This window comes from Canis lupus, chromosome 4, assembly GCF_048164855.1.
Source record: "Canis lupus baileyi chromosome 4, mCanLup2.hap1, whole genome shotgun sequence".
Lineage (NCBI taxonomy): Eukaryota > Metazoa > Chordata > Mammalia > Carnivora > Canidae > Canis > Canis lupus.
In genome coordinates, this window is record NC_132841.1 from 23,812,654 (window position 1) to 23,834,451 (window position 21,798).

A 21,798-nucleotide genomic window follows, 5' to 3' on the forward strand; every position below is an offset into this window, starting at 1 on the left:
TATGAAATCCTCAAGATATAGTCAAAACATGTTAGGTCTTATTTTTTGTTATAAGCCATAATTTGGTTCTTTAGTCTGTTTTCCTCTTAGCTCTGTGAATCCTCAGAAGAAATCTCAAGCAATTGTTCCCAAAATATTAATTTCCTTTTGTAGATAAAGAAAACATTTTAATCCTCTAGGAGAGTCACATGCAGATCTGAGAGAGTTAAAAACAAACATCACTTAATTCTTTCTCATCTGAACTAAATTCCTATGTGGTTGTTGATAAAAAGATGAAAATGCTTCACCTTTCTCTAACAGTGGGGTTATTGAAATGGCACAGTGTTCTCAGGTACAACTGGCTCAAAATGAATTTAGCATCATAAATACTTGATGCATTTAAAAGCATTATTTTATTGTTTTGATAAAGCTGCATTAGTATAAAATCAACAAATTAACCTTAAAAGCAGGTTATGCCAGAGAAAGAAGCTACTGGTAATCAACATAAGGAAACACTTTTGGCTGTAGAACATGCAAATGAGTATTTCTAAAATTCTACACACCTCTTATATGCAGAAATAACACTGAATAAGATCCGCCTTTCATTTGCTTTGTCTTACTCATAATGTCAATTTAGCAATGGCAGATAATCCTAGACCCAAAAAAACTTGTACAGATTAATAGCTAAATCAAATTTTCTCTGTAACTTCCCAAGTCTGATGTTCCAATAAAAAAGATTTGTAACTGCCTTAAATCTGTTGATAGATCTCAATATGCTGCCTTGCTGGAATTTTCAACAGATCACTCGGGCTGAAAAACATTTTCATCTATAATTATTATTTTTTTAAGATTTTATTTATCTGACAGAGTGCACAAGCAAGGGGAGCAGCAGGCAGAGGGAGAGGGAGAAGCAGGCTACCTGCTGAGCAGGGAGCCTGATATGGGGCTGGATCCCAGAAACCTGGGATCATGACCTGAGCTGAAGGCAGACCCTCAACTGATTGAGCCACCCAAGTACCCCTCACCTATAACTTCTGTAACATGTTCATTAGATGGAATGGCAATGATCAGCACCACTAGCACCAAGTCACACATACTTTGTGATTGGTTGCTGAATTTAGTATGGCAAGAGAAATAAAATATAAACTGTCACTTGAATGCTGTTGTAATTTCTTATAAGGTCTGTGAAAAATAAGCATCACAATGAGAATGTGGTTTAATTGTCAGTGTATCAAATCCTGCTAAAGTGGAAATCACTTATTCAATTTCTCCACTGATTGCTCAAAATTTAAAGAGGGAATCAAATCGGAATACACTGAATTATGCCTGACTTTCATTAGGTCTGTTCCTAGGTACTGAACATGCTGTAGCATTTTTTGCTTTTGCTTTTTCTGGTGGTATTTATTTATTTATTTATTCATTCATTCATGAGAGACACAGAGAGAGAGGCAGAGACACAGGCAGAGGGAGAGGCAGGCTCCATATAGGGAGCTCGACATGGGACTTGATCCCAGGACTCCAGGATCACGCTGTGGGCCAAAGACAGGTGCTAAACTGCTGAGCCACCCATGGATCCCCTCTGGTGGGTTTTAAAAGATAACAGTAAATAGTAAGGAAGATGCTTAATAACCAGCTTTTATCATTCTTTTATTATTGCTTCCTTAAGCTATCTAGAATTGTCTTTATGTTATTAGGCCACAGTGCTAATAACTTCAGTTAGAACACATATGGAGACAAAGAGCACAAAATAAATATTTCATAATTGCCAATGGCCAAGATCCAGATTCTAAGTCATACTATCATTATCAAATGAATTTTAGCATTAACAAGAAATGATCCAAATCAATAAATGCTATGTAGCATTCCAGATAAATCCGATGACCTTTCTCTGCACCTAGTTATGAAAAAAATCTCTGACTTCTATATAAGATTTAAGACCATCAGCTAATGTTGCAGTTTGTCAGTGCAGAGAATGAAGCCATTAATAATCATGCTTCAATAGTCTCATTCAATTTTTATTAACCTACTTTAAGGATTAGAGGCTTTTTAGAAATTATTTAATAATAGTAATTATTAACAATCTCTCTTGCCTAGAACGAATCTAGAATTCTTAATAGTTATTTGCTAAATACTTAATATTCTACTTAATACAGATGTTAAGGCTCATGGAGAAAATTCTTCAAGAAGGGACGCCTGTTTGGCTCATTGGTTGAGCATCTGCCTTTGGCTCAGGTTGAGATCCTGGGGTCCTCAGATCGAGTCCCGCATCAGGCTCCCTGCAAGGAGCCTGCTTCTCCTTCTGCCTATGTCTCTGCCTATGTGTCTCTCATGAATGAATAAATATACACAATCTTTTTTTTTTATAAAGAAAATTCTTCAAGTTAATTCATCAGAAATATGTTTATACCATCAGAAATATAGTATAAAACAACAGAATTTACGAATTAAGAATAAAGGGGGGATACAAATATGTGAATTCTAAATTATAAGAAGCCAAGTTGTGTGGAAATAAATTCATTTAAAAACATGTTTTCCTCATTCCATTGGTACTGGCTACAGACTAAAGACAATAGCTATAAGAATTGTTCTCAACTTCAGGTATAAACAGCAAAGTTGAGCCTTATATTTGCTAAACTTCCTTTTGGAGAAAAAAAAAAGTTACATTCTTGCTTTGTTACCGTGTTACCCAATGCTTTAATAGAGTAGATATATCTATAGTGAATACCATTACAAATTTGTAGTGAATATCATTATAAACCTGTGGTTATTGTCATGTAGTTTACATCCTACGAAAAAGAAATCAACTGTATAGAATGTTAAATACTGATTGATAATTGCCAAGGAGAAAAAATAAAACAGGAAAGGGGTTTAGGAGGTATGTATGTTTAAGTGTGTGTGTGTGTGTGTGTGTGTGTGTGTGTGTGAGTGTGTGTGACAGTGTTTAAAACTTTTAAAGGTGTTTAGTTTCAGATAAGCCAAAGAGGGCCCCCATTATCCAAAGCACATACAGAGAAGAATAAGACAGACATGCCATTGTTGATTATAAGCACAAGAAATTGTTGCCAAATTGACTGTTATTCTGGGTGTGTGTCCAAGATATTCTTGTTTAGCTAAAAAAAATAAAACTTCTAAAAAGTTTAAATATGAAGAATTGACTCTATTTAATGGGTGAAATTACAATACCATGCTTTTTAAGTATTATGTATGTAGTATGTATTTATATAACATGCTTTTTAAAAGAAAAGCTGGGACAGCCTGGGTGGCTCAGTGGTTTAGTGCCACCTTCAGCCCAGGGCCTGATCCTGGAGACCTGGGATCGGGTCCCAAGTCGGGCTCCCTGCATGGAGCCTGCTTCTCCCTCCGCCTGTGTCTCTGCCTCTCTCTCTCTCTCTCATGAATAAAATCTTTAAAAAAAAAAAAGTAAAGAAAAGCTGTTTTCTCTCTCTCTCATTTTTTTTATAAGGGTTTCCAGCTTTATTTTTACATTGTTGTCTACTCCTTTTTTTTTTCTTTTAAGGTAAGCTCTGTGCCCTATGTGGGGCTCAAACTCATGACCTCAAGATCAACAATTGCATGGTTCACTGACTGAGCCAGTCATGAACCTCATAAAAGCAGTATTCTTGTTTTTATTTTTAGGAGAAGTAATTATAAATCAAGAAGGGAAATGAAGGATTTGCTATACATAGCTGTCAAATTTTATTTTGGACAACATAGTAGAGTTTTTTTTTTTTTATTCTTTCAAGTGGGCCTAGCATTTTATTTTTTATTTTTTTATATATACATAGTTTTTTTATTGGAGTTCAATTTGCCAACATATAGCATAACACCCAGCGCTCATCCTGCCAAGTGCCCCCTCAGTGCCTGTCACCCAGTCACCCCAACTGCCCACCCACCTCCCTTTCCACTACCCCTTGTTTGTTTCCCAGAGTTAGGTGTCTCTCATGTTTTGTCATCCTCACTGATATTTTCACTCATTTTCTCTCCTTTCCCCTTTATTCCCTTTCACTATTTTTTATATTCTCCAAATGAATGAGACCATATGTTTGTCCTTCTCTGATTAACTTATTTCACTCAGCATAATACCCTCCAGTTACATCCACGTCAAAGCAAATGGTGGGTATTTGAAATTTCTAATGGTCGGTTAATATTCCATTGTATACATATACCACATCTTCTTTATCCATTCATCTTTCGATGGATACTGAGGCTCCTTCCACAGTTTGGCTATTGTGGACATTGCTGCTGTAAACATTGGGGTGAAGGTGTTCCGGAGTTTCATTGCATCTCTATCTTTGGGGTAAATCCCCAGCAGTGCAATTGCTGGGTCATGGGGCATTTCTATCCAATAACAATGAGACTGAAGAAAGAGAAATTAAGGAATCAATCCCATTTACAATTGCACCCAAAAGCATAAGATACCTAGGAATAAACCTAACCAAAGAGGTAAAGGGTCTATACCCTAAAAACTGCAGAACACTTCTGAAAGAAATTGAGGAAGACACAAAGAGATGGAAAAATATTCCATGCTCATGGATTGGAAGAATTAATATTGTGAAAATGTCAATGTTACCCAGCACAATTTACACATTTAATGCAATCCCTATAAAAATACCATGGACTTTCTTCAGAGAGTTGGGACAAATCATCTTAAGATTTGTGTGGAAAAAAAAAAAAGATTTGTGTAGAATCAGAAAAGACCCCGAATAGCCAGGGGACTATTAAAAAAAGAAAACCAGAGCTGGGGGCATCACAATGCCAGATTTCAGGTTGTACTACAAAGCTGTGGTCATCAAGTCAGTGTGGTACTGGCACAAAAACAGACACATAGATAAATGGAACAGAATAGAGAATCCAGAAGTGGACCCTCAACTCTACGGTCAAGTAATATTTGACAAAGCAGGAAAGACTATCCACTGGAAAAAAAGACAGTCTCTTCAATAAATGGTGCTGGGAAAATTGGACAGCCACATGCAGAAGAATGAAACTAGACCATTCTCTTACACCATACACAAAGATAAACTCAAAATGGACAACTCAAAATCCTAGAGGAGAACACAGGCAACACCACCCTTTTTGAACTTGGCCACAGCAACTTCTTGAAAAATACATCCAATGAATGCAAGGGAAACAAAAGCAAAAATGAATTATTGGGACTTAATCAAGATAAAAAGCTTCTGCATAGCAAAAGAAACAGTCAACAAAACTAAAAGACAACCTACAGAATGGGAGAAGATATTTGCAAATGACATATCAGATAAAGGGCTAGTATCCAAGATCTATAAAGAACTTATTAAACTCAACAGCAAAGAAACAAACAACCCAATCCTGAAATGGGCAAAAGACATGAATAGAAATTTCAGAGGAAGACATAGACATGGCCAACAAGCACATGAGAAAATGCTCCGCATCACTTGCCATCAGGGAAATACAAATCCAAACCACAATGAGATACCACCTCACACCAGTGAGAATGGTGAAAATTAACAAGACAAGAAACAACAAATGTTGGCGAGGATGTGGAGAAAGGGGAACCCTCTTGCACTGTTGGTGAGAATGTGAACTGGTACAGCCACTCTGGAAAACTCTGTGGAGGTTCCTCAAAGAGTTAAACACAGTAGAGTTTTTAAAGTATACAGAGGTCCCAAATGTCAATCCATTTGGGCAAAGTGTTCATATTCTTCAAAATCATGGCAATTTCTTGAACACTACTACTGAGTTTATCAATTTTGGAAAAAAGACCAGCTACTTAGAAATACTGATGATAGTCCTGCCTTGTCTGGCTGTTTTATATTGCTGTGGCTGGTTTTCTGTTGGAAATCTTCAGGACAGCCCCTGTTGTCCACCAGAATAATAGGTTAATGAATATGCTAATGAATGTCCCCTAGTCCCAAATCACTCCTTGGCAAATCTTTTGGTGTTTAAAGAATTGTATTCTCTCCTGCAGGATGATTTGGGAACCATTTACTGTGTCTAGATTGTAATGAAATTTTGTTAACCACAAGGAAGATGATCCACTGAGAGCCTCATTTCCTATCACCCTAGAGGCAAGTTAGGACATGGGAAAGAACTGATCTGAGTGTAATTCCTGTAGCACATTTCCTCCCATGGTTTGTTGGATAAGTGGACAATGCACTGTGCAACATTTGGATTACAAGAATGCTTGAAATGCCTGTTATCTACAGGAGAGTTTATGACCAACCTTCCCATAGCCAGCCTGAGAGAAGGAAGAGGCACTACATAAATTATGGCTTATCACTGCTGAACATGTAACCACAGACTTGTAAAGCCAATCAACAGGAGCCTAGATGCTGGAGTTGGCTTAGGTTCAAACTCTGAATCATCTATTTACTCTGGGACTTGGAGCAAATGTTTTTGTTTGTAACTCTCCATATGCCTCAATTTCCTTACCTGTAAAATGAAGATTATAGTAGTGCAAATATTATAAGGTTGATGTAAGGGGAAAAAAATATATATAATTGAAGTCTCCAAAGAAGAAGAAAGAGAAGAAAAAAGTATCTCAAGAAATAATGGCTGAATTTTTTTCCAAATTGGATGAAAACTATAAATCCATAGATGCAAAAAGTTAAAGAACGCCAAGATAAGAAACATGAAGACTACTACATCAAGGCACATAATAACACAAATGAAACAAACAAAATACTGTGCCCCAGACTAGGGCAGTGGCTCTCAACCAGGGATGATTCCTTCTCATCCTCAACCCCAAGGGGACATTTTACAATCCTGAAGACATTTTTGATTGCCACAACTGTGAGAGGAGAATGAGTGTTCTATTGACATCTAGTGGGTAGAAACCAGGAATGTTGCTAAACCTCTTACAATGCACAGGACAGCCCTCACAGCAATAAATTATCCTGCCCCAAACATCAAGAGTGCTAAGGTTCAACAACAACAACAATAAAGAATGCTAAGGTTAAGAAACACTAGAGGCATATAATAATCAAAATGCTTAAAACCACTGATATAAAGAGAAAGTCTTAAAATCATATTCTTATTATATTTTCTCATTCCTGACAATATAGAAATGACAATTCACCCTTGAACAATACAGGCTTGAACTGTGTGTGTGTGTGGGGTGTCTACTTATATGTGATTTTTTTTTGATACAGTACAATACTGTAAATGTATTTTCTCTGTCTTATGATTGTATTAATAACATTTTCTTTTCTAGTTTCTTTATCGTAAAAATACTTTATATATATATGTATATAATACATACAGCATACAAAATGTGTTAATTGAACTTACGTTATCTAGTAAGGTTTCCAGTCAACAGTAGACTACTAGTTTTGGGGGAGTCAAAAGTTATATATAGATTTTTTAACAGTGGGGGGTAAAGGGGAATGTCAGCACTCCCGTCCCCAGTGTTGTTCAAGAGTCAACTGTATGTGACATTGTAATAATACTAAGCACTTTTTGTAAATCACCCACTACGTTTAAGCTAGGAGCTAACCACCAAGATGTAAAGGTGCCTGGACCAGTAGAGCTACTTAAGTGGTTTCCAGAATTTAAGGGTCAGTATGACTTTTACCTCCTCTAAAATGACTGAATTAAAGGAGTTACACAACATGCTCGGTAATCTGAAGGTTCTGTTCTGTGGTCTTTCTGATACTTAGAAAGGTATGAAGGTAATAGGACTGAGCAGTGGATGCAAATTAAAATCTCATTTCAGCTCAACAAACATTTCCAGGGGACTACTGCCACTGTATATAGTAAAGATTAGTACAGTTCTCAAAGTTGGTCTCTTCATCAAATGTAATACTCTACCACATCATGCTTATTGAATGCAAATTCTATTTAAAGTTACAAAAAAGGCTTAAAAACTCCTACCAATTCTGCTTGTTTTTTTACTGACAAGATTTATGGATCTTTTAAAATCAGATATGAAATAGCATTCTATGATGGGGTATTACGAATTAAAAAACCCAGAGATTGCGTACCTACTAAATACTAGGCACTGAATTAGGTACTTTATATTTATGATCTCATAATCCTCAAATAAGTAATTTGGGTTTGGTATGATTGTCATCTTCATTTTATAAACAAAACAGATGAACAAGTTCACTGACTTGCCCCTAATCACAAAGCTAAGAAGCGGTGGGACAGGATAAGTCAATTCTGGAAAACCATACCCTACCAAAATAACAACTAACTTTAACAATACTCAATTTAAGATTTGAAATTTTCTTTTACTTAGTTCACTATTTTGGATCTTCATAACAAATTGATGTTTATCTACATTGTCAGAGCATTGGACCACCATGTGAATTTATTCAGACACTTTTGTATCAAAGACAGCTATGGTAAGGCGTATTAGCCTATATTTCTTCATTTTTTCTGTCAACGGAGGGAAGAAGAGTAAGAGTGGTCAGATCTATGGCAGAACTGTGTATTGTGTATGTCATTTGTTAAAAACTACCTTAAAGTTTTATCTTTACAGATGACTAGCCTAGAGAAGGGAAGTAAAAGGCAGTTATTTTTGTTTGATATGTCACAAATGAAAAATAAATTAGAATCACCTCTTTCAAACATACAAATCCGATCTCTTTCGTTCAATTTAGGTAGATTTTAATAGAGTATACACAAAAAGCTAGAAACATATATTTTTTTATTTGTTTGTCTGAATGGTTAAAAAAAAAAAAGCCACATAGAGTAGCATACTTATCAACCAAATAATTTAGCTTTAAGAAATCAGCAATTCATCAGTGCTCTAAATAAGTCAAATTTGAATTTTGTGTCTTAAGATGTAATCCTCTAAGATTCAAAAGTGAATATTCAACACAATCAGAAAAACTAAGCGCATTTTCTTCTTTAATGGAGAAATGATAGATCAATATGTGTTTTAGTGGGGAAGTAGAAACATTAATAAAGGCTATAGGACCAGGCAATGTATAATCTATTTCAACAGAATATAGGGCTTCAAACACTTAAAAGCAGATTTAACTTCACAGTTGTTTTTTTTCTTCACTTTACTTTGATACTTTTTCTCTTTTCTCAGGTGGTTCTATATACAAGTTATATAGAATTCAAACAAACGAAACTATATGTAACTTATAATTCATGAACTCTACAAACATGTCTTGATTCCCCCTCTAGTCAACTTTTTTTTTTTTAATTCCTGTATGCTCCTATAAGTGAATAAAAAGAAAAGTTTATACTTACTAGAAAGAACAGTTGTAAGGAAAATGTAGTCCGAAAAGGATATGAGTCCACATTCTCCAAGGGTATAGAATATACTGCCTTCATCAGCAAATTTTTCTCGTTCCTGGGCAATTTTCTATTAAACGTATGGGTCCCACAAAAAGATAAAAAGAAGATATAGCAGAATAAAAACACAAATAGTTAGAGATGAATCGCCATTTATGTGACAGTTTTATGCTATGTATCGATAAGCATTTCTCTGATGGCCATTCCAAATTAATGGATCCTTTACAGTTTTTAAGATGATTAAAATTGTACGACAAAAGATGATTTTGTTGGTTTCAACACTGGCTTAATATGAACACTAGAAAATAATTTTAATTTTATGAACTGCTATTTGACATACACTGACCCACTTTAGGACTGGTTTTGTTTCCTGGGTTTAAAAATAATCCACCTGAATTGTTGAATCACTACCTTGTACACCTGAAACTAATATAACACAGTATGTTAACTATACTAGAATTAAAATAAAAACTTCAAAAAGTAAAAAAACAAAATTAAAAACAATCCACCTTTTTCTGTAGAGACATATGAAGTAGGAAAAAAAAAAACAAAAAACAAAAAAAATGCAATCAGTATAATTTGCCCAAATGAAGTCACCTAATTGCCCAAGAAAAACTATACTACTCGTGATCAGAAATGAAGAGGTAAGCAGCTATTTTCAAGGCCCACACAAATGCTCAGAAAACTAATTTCTGAAATACTAAATTTACTTTTTACCTGAAGACCCTCAAGAATCTTAGGTTTGGAACGTAGGACAGTTTGCAGAGCAAACAGCTCCTCTGAAAGATAATGGCAAATCAGACATGCACACTAAGATTTAGGCATGATTTAATTTAGTTGTATTTACTAATACCTTGCTGGAGGCTCCTAAGTTTCAGCTATTTGACGAAACTCTCCTATAACTTAGATTTTATTCTAAGTATATATTCATTTTCTTTAATCTACAAAACTCACAAAGAGTTAATTCTCAGCCTTAGTAACAGCCTGTTTGGCAAGTAAGTCATCTCCTCCTGTGTGTTTAAGCAAAGCTACCTGTTTTTTGAATTCCTAGCCAAATGATAAACTTAGTGGTGACACTGAAGATATTTTCAAAAACTGAAAAGGATCCACCAAAGAGTTAGGGTTGGAACTAATTTCCATAAGTTCTGGACCAACTAAAGATATTCAAGGAATTATTCTGAGTACCAAAAATAGAAATAGGTTTTAAGAACCCAAACCAACAAAGAGCAGTCAAAGTAATAATGTCATGCAAGCACAAAATAAGAAGCAGCATTGCAAGCATAACCTCAGGAGGAGTATCATGAAAACTAAACCAACAAGCACCACCACACCAGCATCCAGGTATACAACTATCCAATAGGTTACCTCTGTCTAGTGAAGATGCCACCATACACCACAAAGGAAAGAAAACTTGTTAACCAATTGAAAATACAAGAACCAAATGAATCATCATGATCTTTTCAATAAACCTATCCAAAATAGCCCCTACTGGGTATTTGCTTATTTGTATAAAACAGTAAGCATAATCAGGTAAAAAGTCCATAGTTGAATGCTAACCAAGCAATGAGGTTCTGACGGCACGTTCTAGTTAGGACTTCTTTGACTTATCTGAGGTGGACAGAAAGCATGGTCCTGTTTGACAGCATTTAGAGATTATATCTTTGAACTGACAACAAAAATGAGCATATAGTCCAAAGTGTTCAAACTAAGGTTAGATCTCATATCACACCTGATCTTCTACCAAGAGATTGAATACAAATTTCAGACGAAAAAAAAACTTCTGGAAGAGAACTAGAGCAGCAAAGCCTTTCACTGGGAAGTTAACATTTTAATTTATCAAAAAAGGGAAACAAATGGATTACATTTTTCATAGTATCCAAGGTACTGTAAAAATAATGTATGTGAATAAGAAAAAATTTAAAAAAAGAGAATAGGCTCCCAAAGGCATAACATTACTAACTAGAATAAACATACGTGAAAGCTGAGTACTTTGCATTAATTATGTAATGATTATACAGAGAGACTGTAATAAGCCAATAAATAAATATTGGAATCCAGAAGTTGAGACACACAAAAGTCTAAAGACAGAGAGAGTGAAAAGAGGCAGCTAAGACAAAGAAGTATATCTAACATTTTTTCTAACAATCATCTGAGCTATGCTGCTGTTCAGAAGATGTCAAAAAGATAAGTCTAATTCTGTTGGTAATTTTTAATTTTGATATAATTTCAAACTTAGAAAAGTAGAAAGATCGATATAAGAAATTACATACTTTTTTCCTTGTACACTTTTTACTCAGATTCACCACGAATATATATATTACCTTAGTTGCTTTATCATTTTATGTAAATATTTTTTATCTCTGCAACTTCAATACACATGCCCCTTTACATTTAAATATTTCACCATATACTTCCTGTAAACAAAGACTTTCCCTTACATACTATAGTATAAGTTTAATAAACCAGGATATTTAATACTGATACATACTATTATCTAGTCTTTTTTAAAATCCAGTCTTTTAAATTGTTAACTATTTCAATAATTTCCTTTGTAACTATTTTCGCCCCAGCCAAGATGCAAATCCAACATTCATAAGTGGCATTAGTTGTCATGTCTCTTTAACCAAAACAGCTTTTTTGCCCTTGTTTTTTCTTTTGAAGGTTTATTATTTTTGATTGTAGTAAAATTTATGTAACACAAATTCACCATTTTAACCATACAGTATGTGGGTCTTTGGGTTTCACTTCTTTCACATAACATGTTTTCTAGGTTCATCTATGTTGAAGCATCAATTAGTACTTCATTTCTTTTAATCAGCAAATAATATTCCATTGTATATGTACCATGAGTTGTTTATCCATTCATCCACTAAAGGATATTTGGGTTGTTTCAAGCTCTTGACTATTGAAAACAGTGCTACTATGAACATTCATGTGCAAGTATTTGTTCGACTATCTGCTTTCAATTCTTTTGGGTATATGCCTAGGAATGGAACTGCTGAGTCATATCATAATTCTAGGCCAAATGTTTCTCAGAGCAGCTGCACCATTTTAAATTTCTACTACCAGTGTACAAAGGTTCCGATTTCTCTACACCATCATCAACACTTATTTTCCTTTTTTAAAAAAATTATAGCCAGGGCACCTGGGTGGCTCAGTCAGTTAAGTATCTGCTTTTGGTTCCTGTCACGATCTCAGGGTCCTGGGATTAGACCTGCATTGGGTCTCTCTCTCTACCTCTGCCCTATGCCACCACCTCATCTCTCTCATGCTCTCTAATAAATAAAATCTTTTTTTAAAACTACAGCCATTCTAGTGGGTGTAAAGTGGTATTTCATTGTTGTTTGATTTACATTTCCCTAGTGCTTTATAGTGTTAAGCATGTTTCATGCTTTTGTTGGCCATTTGTGTATCTTCTTTGGAGAAAGGTCTATTCAAATCCTTTGCCTATGTTTTGAATTGGGTTATTTGTCCTTTTGTTACTGAGTTGTAGAAGTTCTTTATATTTGCTTTTCTTTTTTTTTAGTTGTTTATATATTCTATATACAAAACCTGTATCAGGTATGATTCGCAAATGTTTTCTCCATTCTGTGCATTGTCTTTCTACTACCTTGATAATGTCCTTTGATACACGAAATGTCTAAATATTGATGAAGTTCAATTTGCTTGTGCTTTTGATGTAATATCATAAGACTCTACCACCAAATCCAAGGTTATAAAGATTTCTCCTGTGTTTCCTCTAACAGTTTGGTAGTTTTAACTTTTATATTTAGGTTATTGATCCACTTTAATTTTTGTATGTAATGTGAAGTAGGTATCCGACTGCATCTTTTGCATGTGAATATCCAGTTGACTCCCACACTATTTGTGGAAGAGGCTATTCACCACAGAATGGTCTTCACACTTTGTTGAAAATCAATGGTCTATAAATATATGGGTTTATTTCTGGGGTCTCAATCTCATTCCATTGATATATATGTATGTCTATTTTCTGCCAATACCATACTGTTTGTTTTTATAATTTTTAAAAATCATAGTAAAATATACATAAAATTTTTTAAAGTGTAAAACTCAGTGGTAGTAAGTACATTCACACTATCACCACTATCTAGTTCCAGAACTTCACAGGATCACCACTACATAGTTCCAGAACTTTTTCATCACCCCATTTGGAAACCCCTTCCAAAGGGTCACACTCCATGCCCCCCTTCTTCTAGCCACTTATCTATTTTCTGTCTCTATGAAGTCACCTAGATATTTCATATAAATGGAACCAAACCTAATTATTTTCTTAGTAGGCTACTTTGCAGATAACAATTAACACCTCAAGTTTACAGGAATCTAGTCTGAATTAATACTAAGCTTCGGTGTGCCTGGGTGGTTCAGTTGGTTAAGCTCTGCCTTTGGCTCAGGTCCTGGAATTGAGCTCCACATTGGGCTCCCTGCTCGGCGGGGAATCTGCTTCTCCCTCTCCCCCTGCTTGTGTTCTTATTCTCACTCAGTTGCTCACTCTCTCTCACATAAATCAATGAAATTTTAAAAAAACACAACTTAGTTTCAATAGTGTTAAAACAAATTCTGCTCATGTTTATATTTTCATAAATTATATTATACAGTATTCCCATTAACATAGATTTATAATTATTATTTTATGCATTTATTTGTCTTTTAAATCACACACACAAAAAAGGAGTTAAAAACCCAAAATATGAGATGCCTGGGTGGCTCAGAGGTTGAGCATCTGCCTTTGGCTCAGGGTGAGATCCCAGGTCTGGGGATCGAGTCTTACATCAGGCTCCCTGCGAGGAGCCTGCTTCTTCTTCTGCCTATGTCTCTCCCTCTCTCTCTGTCTCATGAATAAATATTTTTAAAAAGACAAAATGCAATCACACTGGCTTTTATTTACCTGTGTTGTTATGTTTACTGGTGTCATCTGTTCATACAGATTCAAGTTACTATCTAGTTTCCTTTCATTTCAGCCTTTAAGGACTTGCAATAGCCCCCCCCCCCCTTTTTTGGTAGGGTTGGTCTACTAGCCACACACTCCCTACTTTCACAATTCTTTGTCTAAGTTTTTGACAGTTGGATTATAATGTATCTCAGGGTAGATATCTGGAAATTTATCCTAGTGTAGATTGACATATTTCATTAATTTATTTGCAAAGTTCTCAGTCATTGTTTCTTCAAATACTACTCTCTTCTCTTTCTCCTTGCCTTCTAGGATTCCTATCATACATATGTTGGTACACTTAATGTCACAAAGGTATCTTAAACTCTGTTCAATTTTCTTCTTTTTCTCTGTTTCTCACATTGGAGAATATTAACTGACCTATCTTCAAGTTCATGGATTCTTTTTTACTGACTGTTCAAATTGGCTGTTAGACCGCTTTGGTGAAATTCTCCTTTTGGCTATTGTACTTTTCAGTTTCAGTTTTCACTTGAAAGTTTTTTAAAATTTCTCTTGGTTGATATTTTCTCATGTTTCCTTTGAGTTCTTTGCCTCTGGTTCCTTTTAGGCCACTGAATATACTTAAGATAATGGATTTAAAGTCTATAGTAAGTATAATGTCTGAGCTTTCTCAAGGATAGTCCCTATTCCTTTTTTTCCTGTGAAATGGCACATTCTTTATTCTAGGAAAGCAAAATTTGTTGTTGAAAACTTGACATTTTGTGTATTATAATGTGGTAACTCTGGAAGCCATATTCTCCCTCTCCTCAGGGTTTGCTGCTGCTGCTTGTGTGAGTTATAATTATTTCTTCAGTGACTTTCCTAAATTATTTTTGTAAATACTGTATGCTTTGTCAAGCAAGATCACTCAAGTCTCTGTTCCATTACCTGAGTGGTCACCTAGTGATTTGACGGAGATTTCCCTAAATTCCTGGAGCCAAAGATGTATATGTGGGAATACTCTCCAGGTCTTTACAGGTTGGCTCTGTGTTGGGGATTCTTTCAATGCTTAGCCACTGTTTAAGAATCTGCCTTTGCCTTCACTTCTTTCTTGCACAGAAGCTAAAAGGTAGCCAGAGGTGAAAGTTTAGGGTCTGCTAAGGTTCTTCTAGGTATTCGTCCAGCTCTGGACATGGAAGGTCTTCCAGATTCCTCAGTGTATGATGGAGCACTTCAAAGTCCTTGTTCTCACTATCTCCAGCTACAGGCTCTTCATTTTCCAGGCTTTTGGGTTTATTTGCTGCTTGTCTCAGGCTGCTGTGGCTAGTACATTTACCTTTAAATGCTTTTGGCAAATGCCACTTGGGAGGCCACCCCAGGTCTCAGAAAGTTCTAATGTAGGCAAAACAAAGGCAAGCTAGCAAGCTGATTCCTCATTGATCAGACAAGTCAATGCCCACATACATATTCTCCAAGAACAAGGTCTGCACTGCTCACTCTGGTACAAGCAAGCTGTACCAGAAATGGGAGACACAATCGTTATGGCTGTCATTGTGCTGAGGAGTGGGGAAATTGTCATCCAGTAACACCACAACCTTATTTTACCAAATTTCAGCATCTTCTTTCTTCTTTAAGCACTCCTCTGGTTGTTTTAAGTCTTTGCTTAGATTCCAGAGATCTGAAAAAGTTGATTGATGATTTTGCCAACTTACCAACTGTCTACTGGAGAGGTGTAGTTTTGAAGTTAACCTACTCTGCCATTTGCTCTCTCTTTGTACTTTTTGACCTTGAAAAACTTGAAAAGTGAATTATACTAAAGAATATCCCTCAATTTAAATTAGGCGGAAGCTTTCTCGTAATTACATTCATATCTGTCTATTATAAGCTAAGAATTCATATTGGTATCCTTAATTTCATTCTAATACTGTGGGGTACAACACAGTCTTATCCCTTACATACATGTTATTCCCCTCTCCAATAGGGAGAAAACTGGTTCCCATTATCCTCAATATATTTACTCATTTGCTTAAGCTGAGAATCTACAGAGTAATTTCACAATTGTTAATCATGTCATCTAGACTTCAATATGTTTTAAGTAAAATCTATTTTCAGTAAAATGCACAAATCTAATATACAAAATAATGAGTTTTATAAGTATATATATATATATATCTGAGTAACCCACATTCCCATAAAGACATAGAACATTTCCACTGGAAACATTTCTGTTGTTTCTTTTATGCTCCTCTACAGTTAATTCTCAATGTATTTTTATACCATTGATTGGTTCTACCTCTTTTGGAAGTTCCTTATAAATGGTATCACCAGTATATACTCTTAGGTGTACAGCTTCTTTAGCTCAGCACAATGTTGAGGAGAATCATTCATACTGTATTTTTCAGTAATTCATTTATTTTCATTGCAGAGAAGTATACTACTCTCAATAAAAGTGAAATAATTATAACTTTTATATAATCATAATGCACACATATTATTCATTCCTTAATGTATAAACACAGGTGTTTTGAGTTTTTGGCTGTTTTGACTTGCCTCAAAGTTGCTGTACCTTTTTTACTCACATCATCAATGCATGAGAGTTCCAGTCACTCCACTTCATTGCCAACATTTATGTTGCCAGTCTTTTTAATTTTAGCCATTTGAGTGGGTAGGTAGTGTCACCTCATTGTGGTTCTGTTATACATTTCCTTGCTGGCCAATCTTATTGAGCACTATTTATTGGAAATTACGTATTTGCAAAATCCAAGTCTTTTGCCCATTTTTAATTGGGTTCTTTTTCTTTCTTTTAATTACTAATTATCATATGTCCTGGGTATAAGACTCTTTTTTCATGGAGTCTGACCTGGGTAGCCTAGTGAATCTTGCCTGCTGTTCTGCATGTTCTTATGTAGACCTTGTTTCCTTATGGAATGAATCAGGGTTGGTCTGTATGACCAACAAAAGATAGCTTAAGTCATAATGTGTGACTTCTGAGTCTGTCATAAAAGGTACATTGCTCTGTTGGAGGGAAGCTAGCTGTCATTTGAACAGAGGCAGGACTATGGAGAGCCTACAGGGAGAGGATCTGAGGCCTCCCAAAAAGAGTCAGTAGAAGATATTTTAGTGAGCCACCTTCAAAATGAATTTTCCATCCTCAGCCAAGCCAGATGGCTAAGGCTTTAGCGAACCTCTGACTGCAACCTCATAAAAAAAAAAGTCTGAGTCAGAACCATCTAGACAAATTGCTCCCAAATTCCTTATGCACAGAAAACTTAAGTGACAAGAAATGATTATTATTGTTTTAAGCCACTAAGCTTTGGATTTGTTACTTAGCAACAGATAACAAATATAGTCAGATACATGTATTAAAAATATTTTCTGCTTGTTTGTGGCTTATAATTTCTATTTTATGTTAACAATGAAAAGTTTTACATTTTCATGAAGTCTAATTGATTTTTTCCTTTATGGTTATTGTTTTTTATATGCTAATAATTTTTTGCCTCTCTTTAGTCCATAAAAATCGTCTCATATTTGCTTTTAGAAGCCTTATCATAGATTTTATATTTAGGTCTATGATCTATTCCAAGTAAATTGTGTGTATAGTGAGGGAAGGGGTAAGTTTTATTTTTTTTTAAATATAAATTTGTTGAAAACAAATGATTCCTTTCTCCATTTAACTATTTTGGCACTTTTGTTAAAAATTAATTTACCAATTTACCAAAAGTGTGGCTACTTTTTCTATATTTTCTGATTTGAGTAGTCCATTTTCTTTTGAAGGTCTTTTGATTACTTACAAAATGTCTGTATTCCAAAGTACAAATAAACATGAAATTATCTGAATGGTTGAAAAGGTAGCTTAAGATTGTGCATGACATGCATTTGAGGTCATGGTTTAGGCTTAGCCTCCTTCACTATTCCATAATGTAAAGTGTGTGGAGATAATAAAGATGTCAACGAACATACCTTCAATTGTATATTGATTAAGAATTACTACTGGAACATATCTCCAGAGGGACTATATAGTAACACCTTACAATGCTATTTTAGTGTGATTTTTCTCCAGGAAGGCATCTCTTTCTCTACTGCCTTACATGGAATATGTCCATGTTTGCAACCCTCAGTCCTCTCAAAGAGAAAATATTTCTATTAGTGCAGCTATATATGAGATCTCTGCTGAATTGAGTAGAATGATAGGAAAGAGAAGCCAAAGAAGGCCAAAGTGCTCCATATAAGAAAAAGATGAAGACATCTGAAAGATACAGAAGGAAAAAGGACCCTAGAAAGGTGAACAAAAAAAGGAGGGGACGTGACAAGGATAGAAAGTATCAAAGTCAGGAAAAACAGGAAAGAGAAAACATGTATGCACATATGTATAATGTGTTTAAGAGAAAGAACAAAGAATGTGTATGTTTTGCAATTGCTCCTTAAAAATGAGAATGATATTCAAAGAGGATTTTTAAATTAACCATACTATACAGTATACTTTGTGCAATGTTATCTTCTAATTCGTTCTTAAAGGTCTACATTGTTCTTCCATGCTTCTGGAGTTGTGGTAGGGATAGCAGGAGAGAGAGAGAGAGAGAGAGAGAGAGAGAGAGAGAGAGGGAAGTCATGTGTATGTTTTCCAAGGCACCAACTTGTCAAAGAGTGGCACAAGTGCATTTAAGATTCACCTAATTATTAACCCTAAGAATTTATAAGTGGGTTGAGTATCCACAACTCCAAAGGTGATTCTTAAAAAATTCATGACATTAATCAAATATACCAAAACTGCCATAAAACTATCAAATTTGATTTCTCAATTTTTTTTTAAAGCTAGGAGAAGAATCAAATAAATACATCAAAATTTGAGAGGAAATGAGAGTTACTACAAAACCAATTTTTAGACATTTGGTTTTATATGACTGTTTCTTAGCTGGCCTTTATAAATCAAAGGCCTGATTCTACCATAAATAATATCCTCAAACCAACTAGCCATGGCACGTAGGGAACTGTGAAAATATAGATATTTGAGTTTGATATTGATAAAATTTTGAGAGTCCCAAAGTATGGTGAAAATGGAAAAATCTAGATTCAAGGAAGGAAAGTGAAGGGAAGATTTTTCATTATTTTTTCTTACCCCCAGATCTTATCAATGTTTAATCCTGCAAACTGAGAATGTGAAGTTAAATGTTTCTTCACTTAATATTTTGAATAATGTTGAATCCTTGACTAAGTTTTAAGTCATTCTTTTCCCCTAGGCAAATATCATTTGTATACTTCAAGGATGAAATGGGGGCACATTCCAAGGAAAACGTAATTTTCCTTAGCAGATTGATAATAATGTTCACTTTCTCTATCTCAGAGGTAGTTATTTATATCTTTTGTTACTAATGAAATTTATATCATACTAATGAACATTTATAATGTATTTTTACTAGGAAAATCTATCATAAAGATTTGTATTTAATTCAATGAAAGTAATACATACAATGTAGAAAATAAACATCAAATCAAAAGGAAGAAATTTCTGTATATAAAAGTCAAAAGAAGTAGAATATAGGGGCACCCTGGGTGGCTCAGTGGTTTAGTGCTGCCTTCGGTCCAGGACCTGATCCTGGGAGATCCAGGATTGAGTCCCATGTCAGGCTCCCTGCATGGAGCCTGCTTCTTCCTCTGCCTATGTCTCTGCCTCTCTCTGTGTCTCTCATGAATAAATAAAAACTTGAAAAAAAAAGTAGAATATATTTCAAATGTATTGTAAGGCCATGTAATGTGAGATTAATATATTAAAATATAAGTTTAGCAAAAAAATTTATAGTAAGGGTCTAGGAGAAACTTGCTTTCATCTTAAAGTTCACAAGGTAATATTTAGCAATACTTCAGTATATATGCTGAAAATGAACAGCAGCAGGTATTTTAAAAAGAAATAGTAACTGCTGATACCTTCCAGACCATTATGCTATTTCATTATTGTTATTTTTTAAAGTATAGTACACATACAGTGTTATATTAGTTCCAGATGTACAACATAGTGCTTCAACAATTCTATACATATTTAGCACTCTTAAAAGTTACATATAAAATTCTAGTCCAATCACTTAAATCTCTGACATTAAGGCTGAAATGTAGAAATGCAGGTCAATTGAACAGAAGAGCTTTTCTACTAAATTTACTGACAAATATTACTCCTTTTAAAGAACAAAATTACGTAAAATATTTCAAAGCACTGTGCTCACTGACTTAAATAAGGGAGATTTAACTGTTTTACTATTCATTTATATGACCTAGCTTAAGATCTTATGTTTTGAGATTGAAACCACAATTACAGACTCACTATCATAAAACATTCAAATTACTGAACTCAAGTCAAAACAAATAAATAACCTCATATGGTCCTGTTACTGACCTCAACTGCATCATATCCTGAATCTTTTTATTTTTAGGTAAACAGAAACACTTAATTAGAAACTTAAAGCAAATCATATCCTATACATGTGTAAGTGTTATACTTCTCAGTGAGTCTAAAAGTGAACTGAGCAGCTTAGTCAGTTAAATGTCCAACTCTTGGACTGGCTCAGGCCATGATCTCGGGGTCAACAGATCAAGCCCCACAATGGACTCCCTGCTCAGTGGGAAGTCTGCTTCTTTTCTCCTTCTCTCTGCCCCTCACTCTGCTTATGCACATACATAGTCTCTCTCTAAAATAAATAAGTCTTGGGCAGCCCAGGTGGCTCAGCGGTTTAGTGCTGCCCTTGGCCCAAGGTGTGATCCTGGAGACCCGGGATTGAGTCCCACGTTGGGCTCCCTGCATGGAGCCTGCTTCTCCCTCTGCCTGTGTCTCTGCCTCTTTCTCTCTGTGTGTCTCTTATGAATAAATAAATAAAATCTTAAAAAAAAAATCTTAAAAAAAAAAACTGTTTTACCAGGATGGTTTTGTGCTAAAGCATCTATGCTATGGTTTCTGACAAATCATATAAACTTACATAACACTGCCAAAGCTGCAGGTGCCGTTAGGAGCCTTAGGACTGGGAATTCCAGTCATGATTCTAATTCATTTAATACTCACTGTGCTCAATGAACTTTAACAGGGTTGATAAACATAGGGCCAGTAATTTTGCCTTTGAGGACTAACTAGATGAAGCCAAAGAGAAAATCATATCTAGGAGTTTAATCTCATTATTTATTCTAGTTAATATTCACTTTTCAAGTTCTATAGTTCAAAATAAACTTTCTATCAAATAGTAGTTGATGGACTATGGCAGCAAAATAGGTGCTAATATATTATCTAGAATCTCAAATCTTCTCTGGTTTATAGAAAAATCTGATAAAGAACATAGCTTTACTATTTAAATTAAGAGGTCATCCTTTATGAGACTAAGATAATTGGATTGCTTTAATATTAACATTTCCCCAGATGACTGATATACATTTCAAAGTCTAACTAAATCCCTTAAGAAATATTTGAGGTTGTCTTCAAAAGCAAAAGTAATGATAATAATATGCTTCTTTCAGAAAATGCAATTTTGGCCTATCATTTCCAAATAATGAACAATATTTCTACCTAAGGTTGGGGTTAGGGCACGGAGGGGAAGAGTGTTAGAGAAAATTCAGCAATTTTCCCATGCAATTAATGCTTCATACTTCATTATTTAGTTGGTGCATAGATGCCAAAGCCTTGGTAAGATATCCATCTTAAACAATCACAGTATTCCCAATCAAACAGAAAA

At 34.9% G+C, this 21,798-nt stretch overlaps 1 protein-coding gene across 14 annotated transcripts in view; it reads right to left on the reverse strand.

The window, feature by feature from the left end:
- Positions 1-21,798, reverse strand: part of MICU1 (mitochondrial calcium uptake 1) — a 248,023-nt gene that overhangs the window by 102,297 nt on the left and 123,928 nt on the right. For all 14 annotated transcript variants that reach the window (XR_012029516.1, XM_072823516.1, XM_072823512.1 and 11 more), the window contains one exon: positions 9,160-9,274. Coding sequence is in view for 13 of the 14 variants with exons in the window: in XM_072823516.1 (XP_072679617.1) it covers positions 9,160-9,274 (115 nt within the window). In the remaining variant the exon portion in view is untranslated. The remainder of the gene's footprint in view (positions 1-9,159; positions 9,275-21,798) is intronic.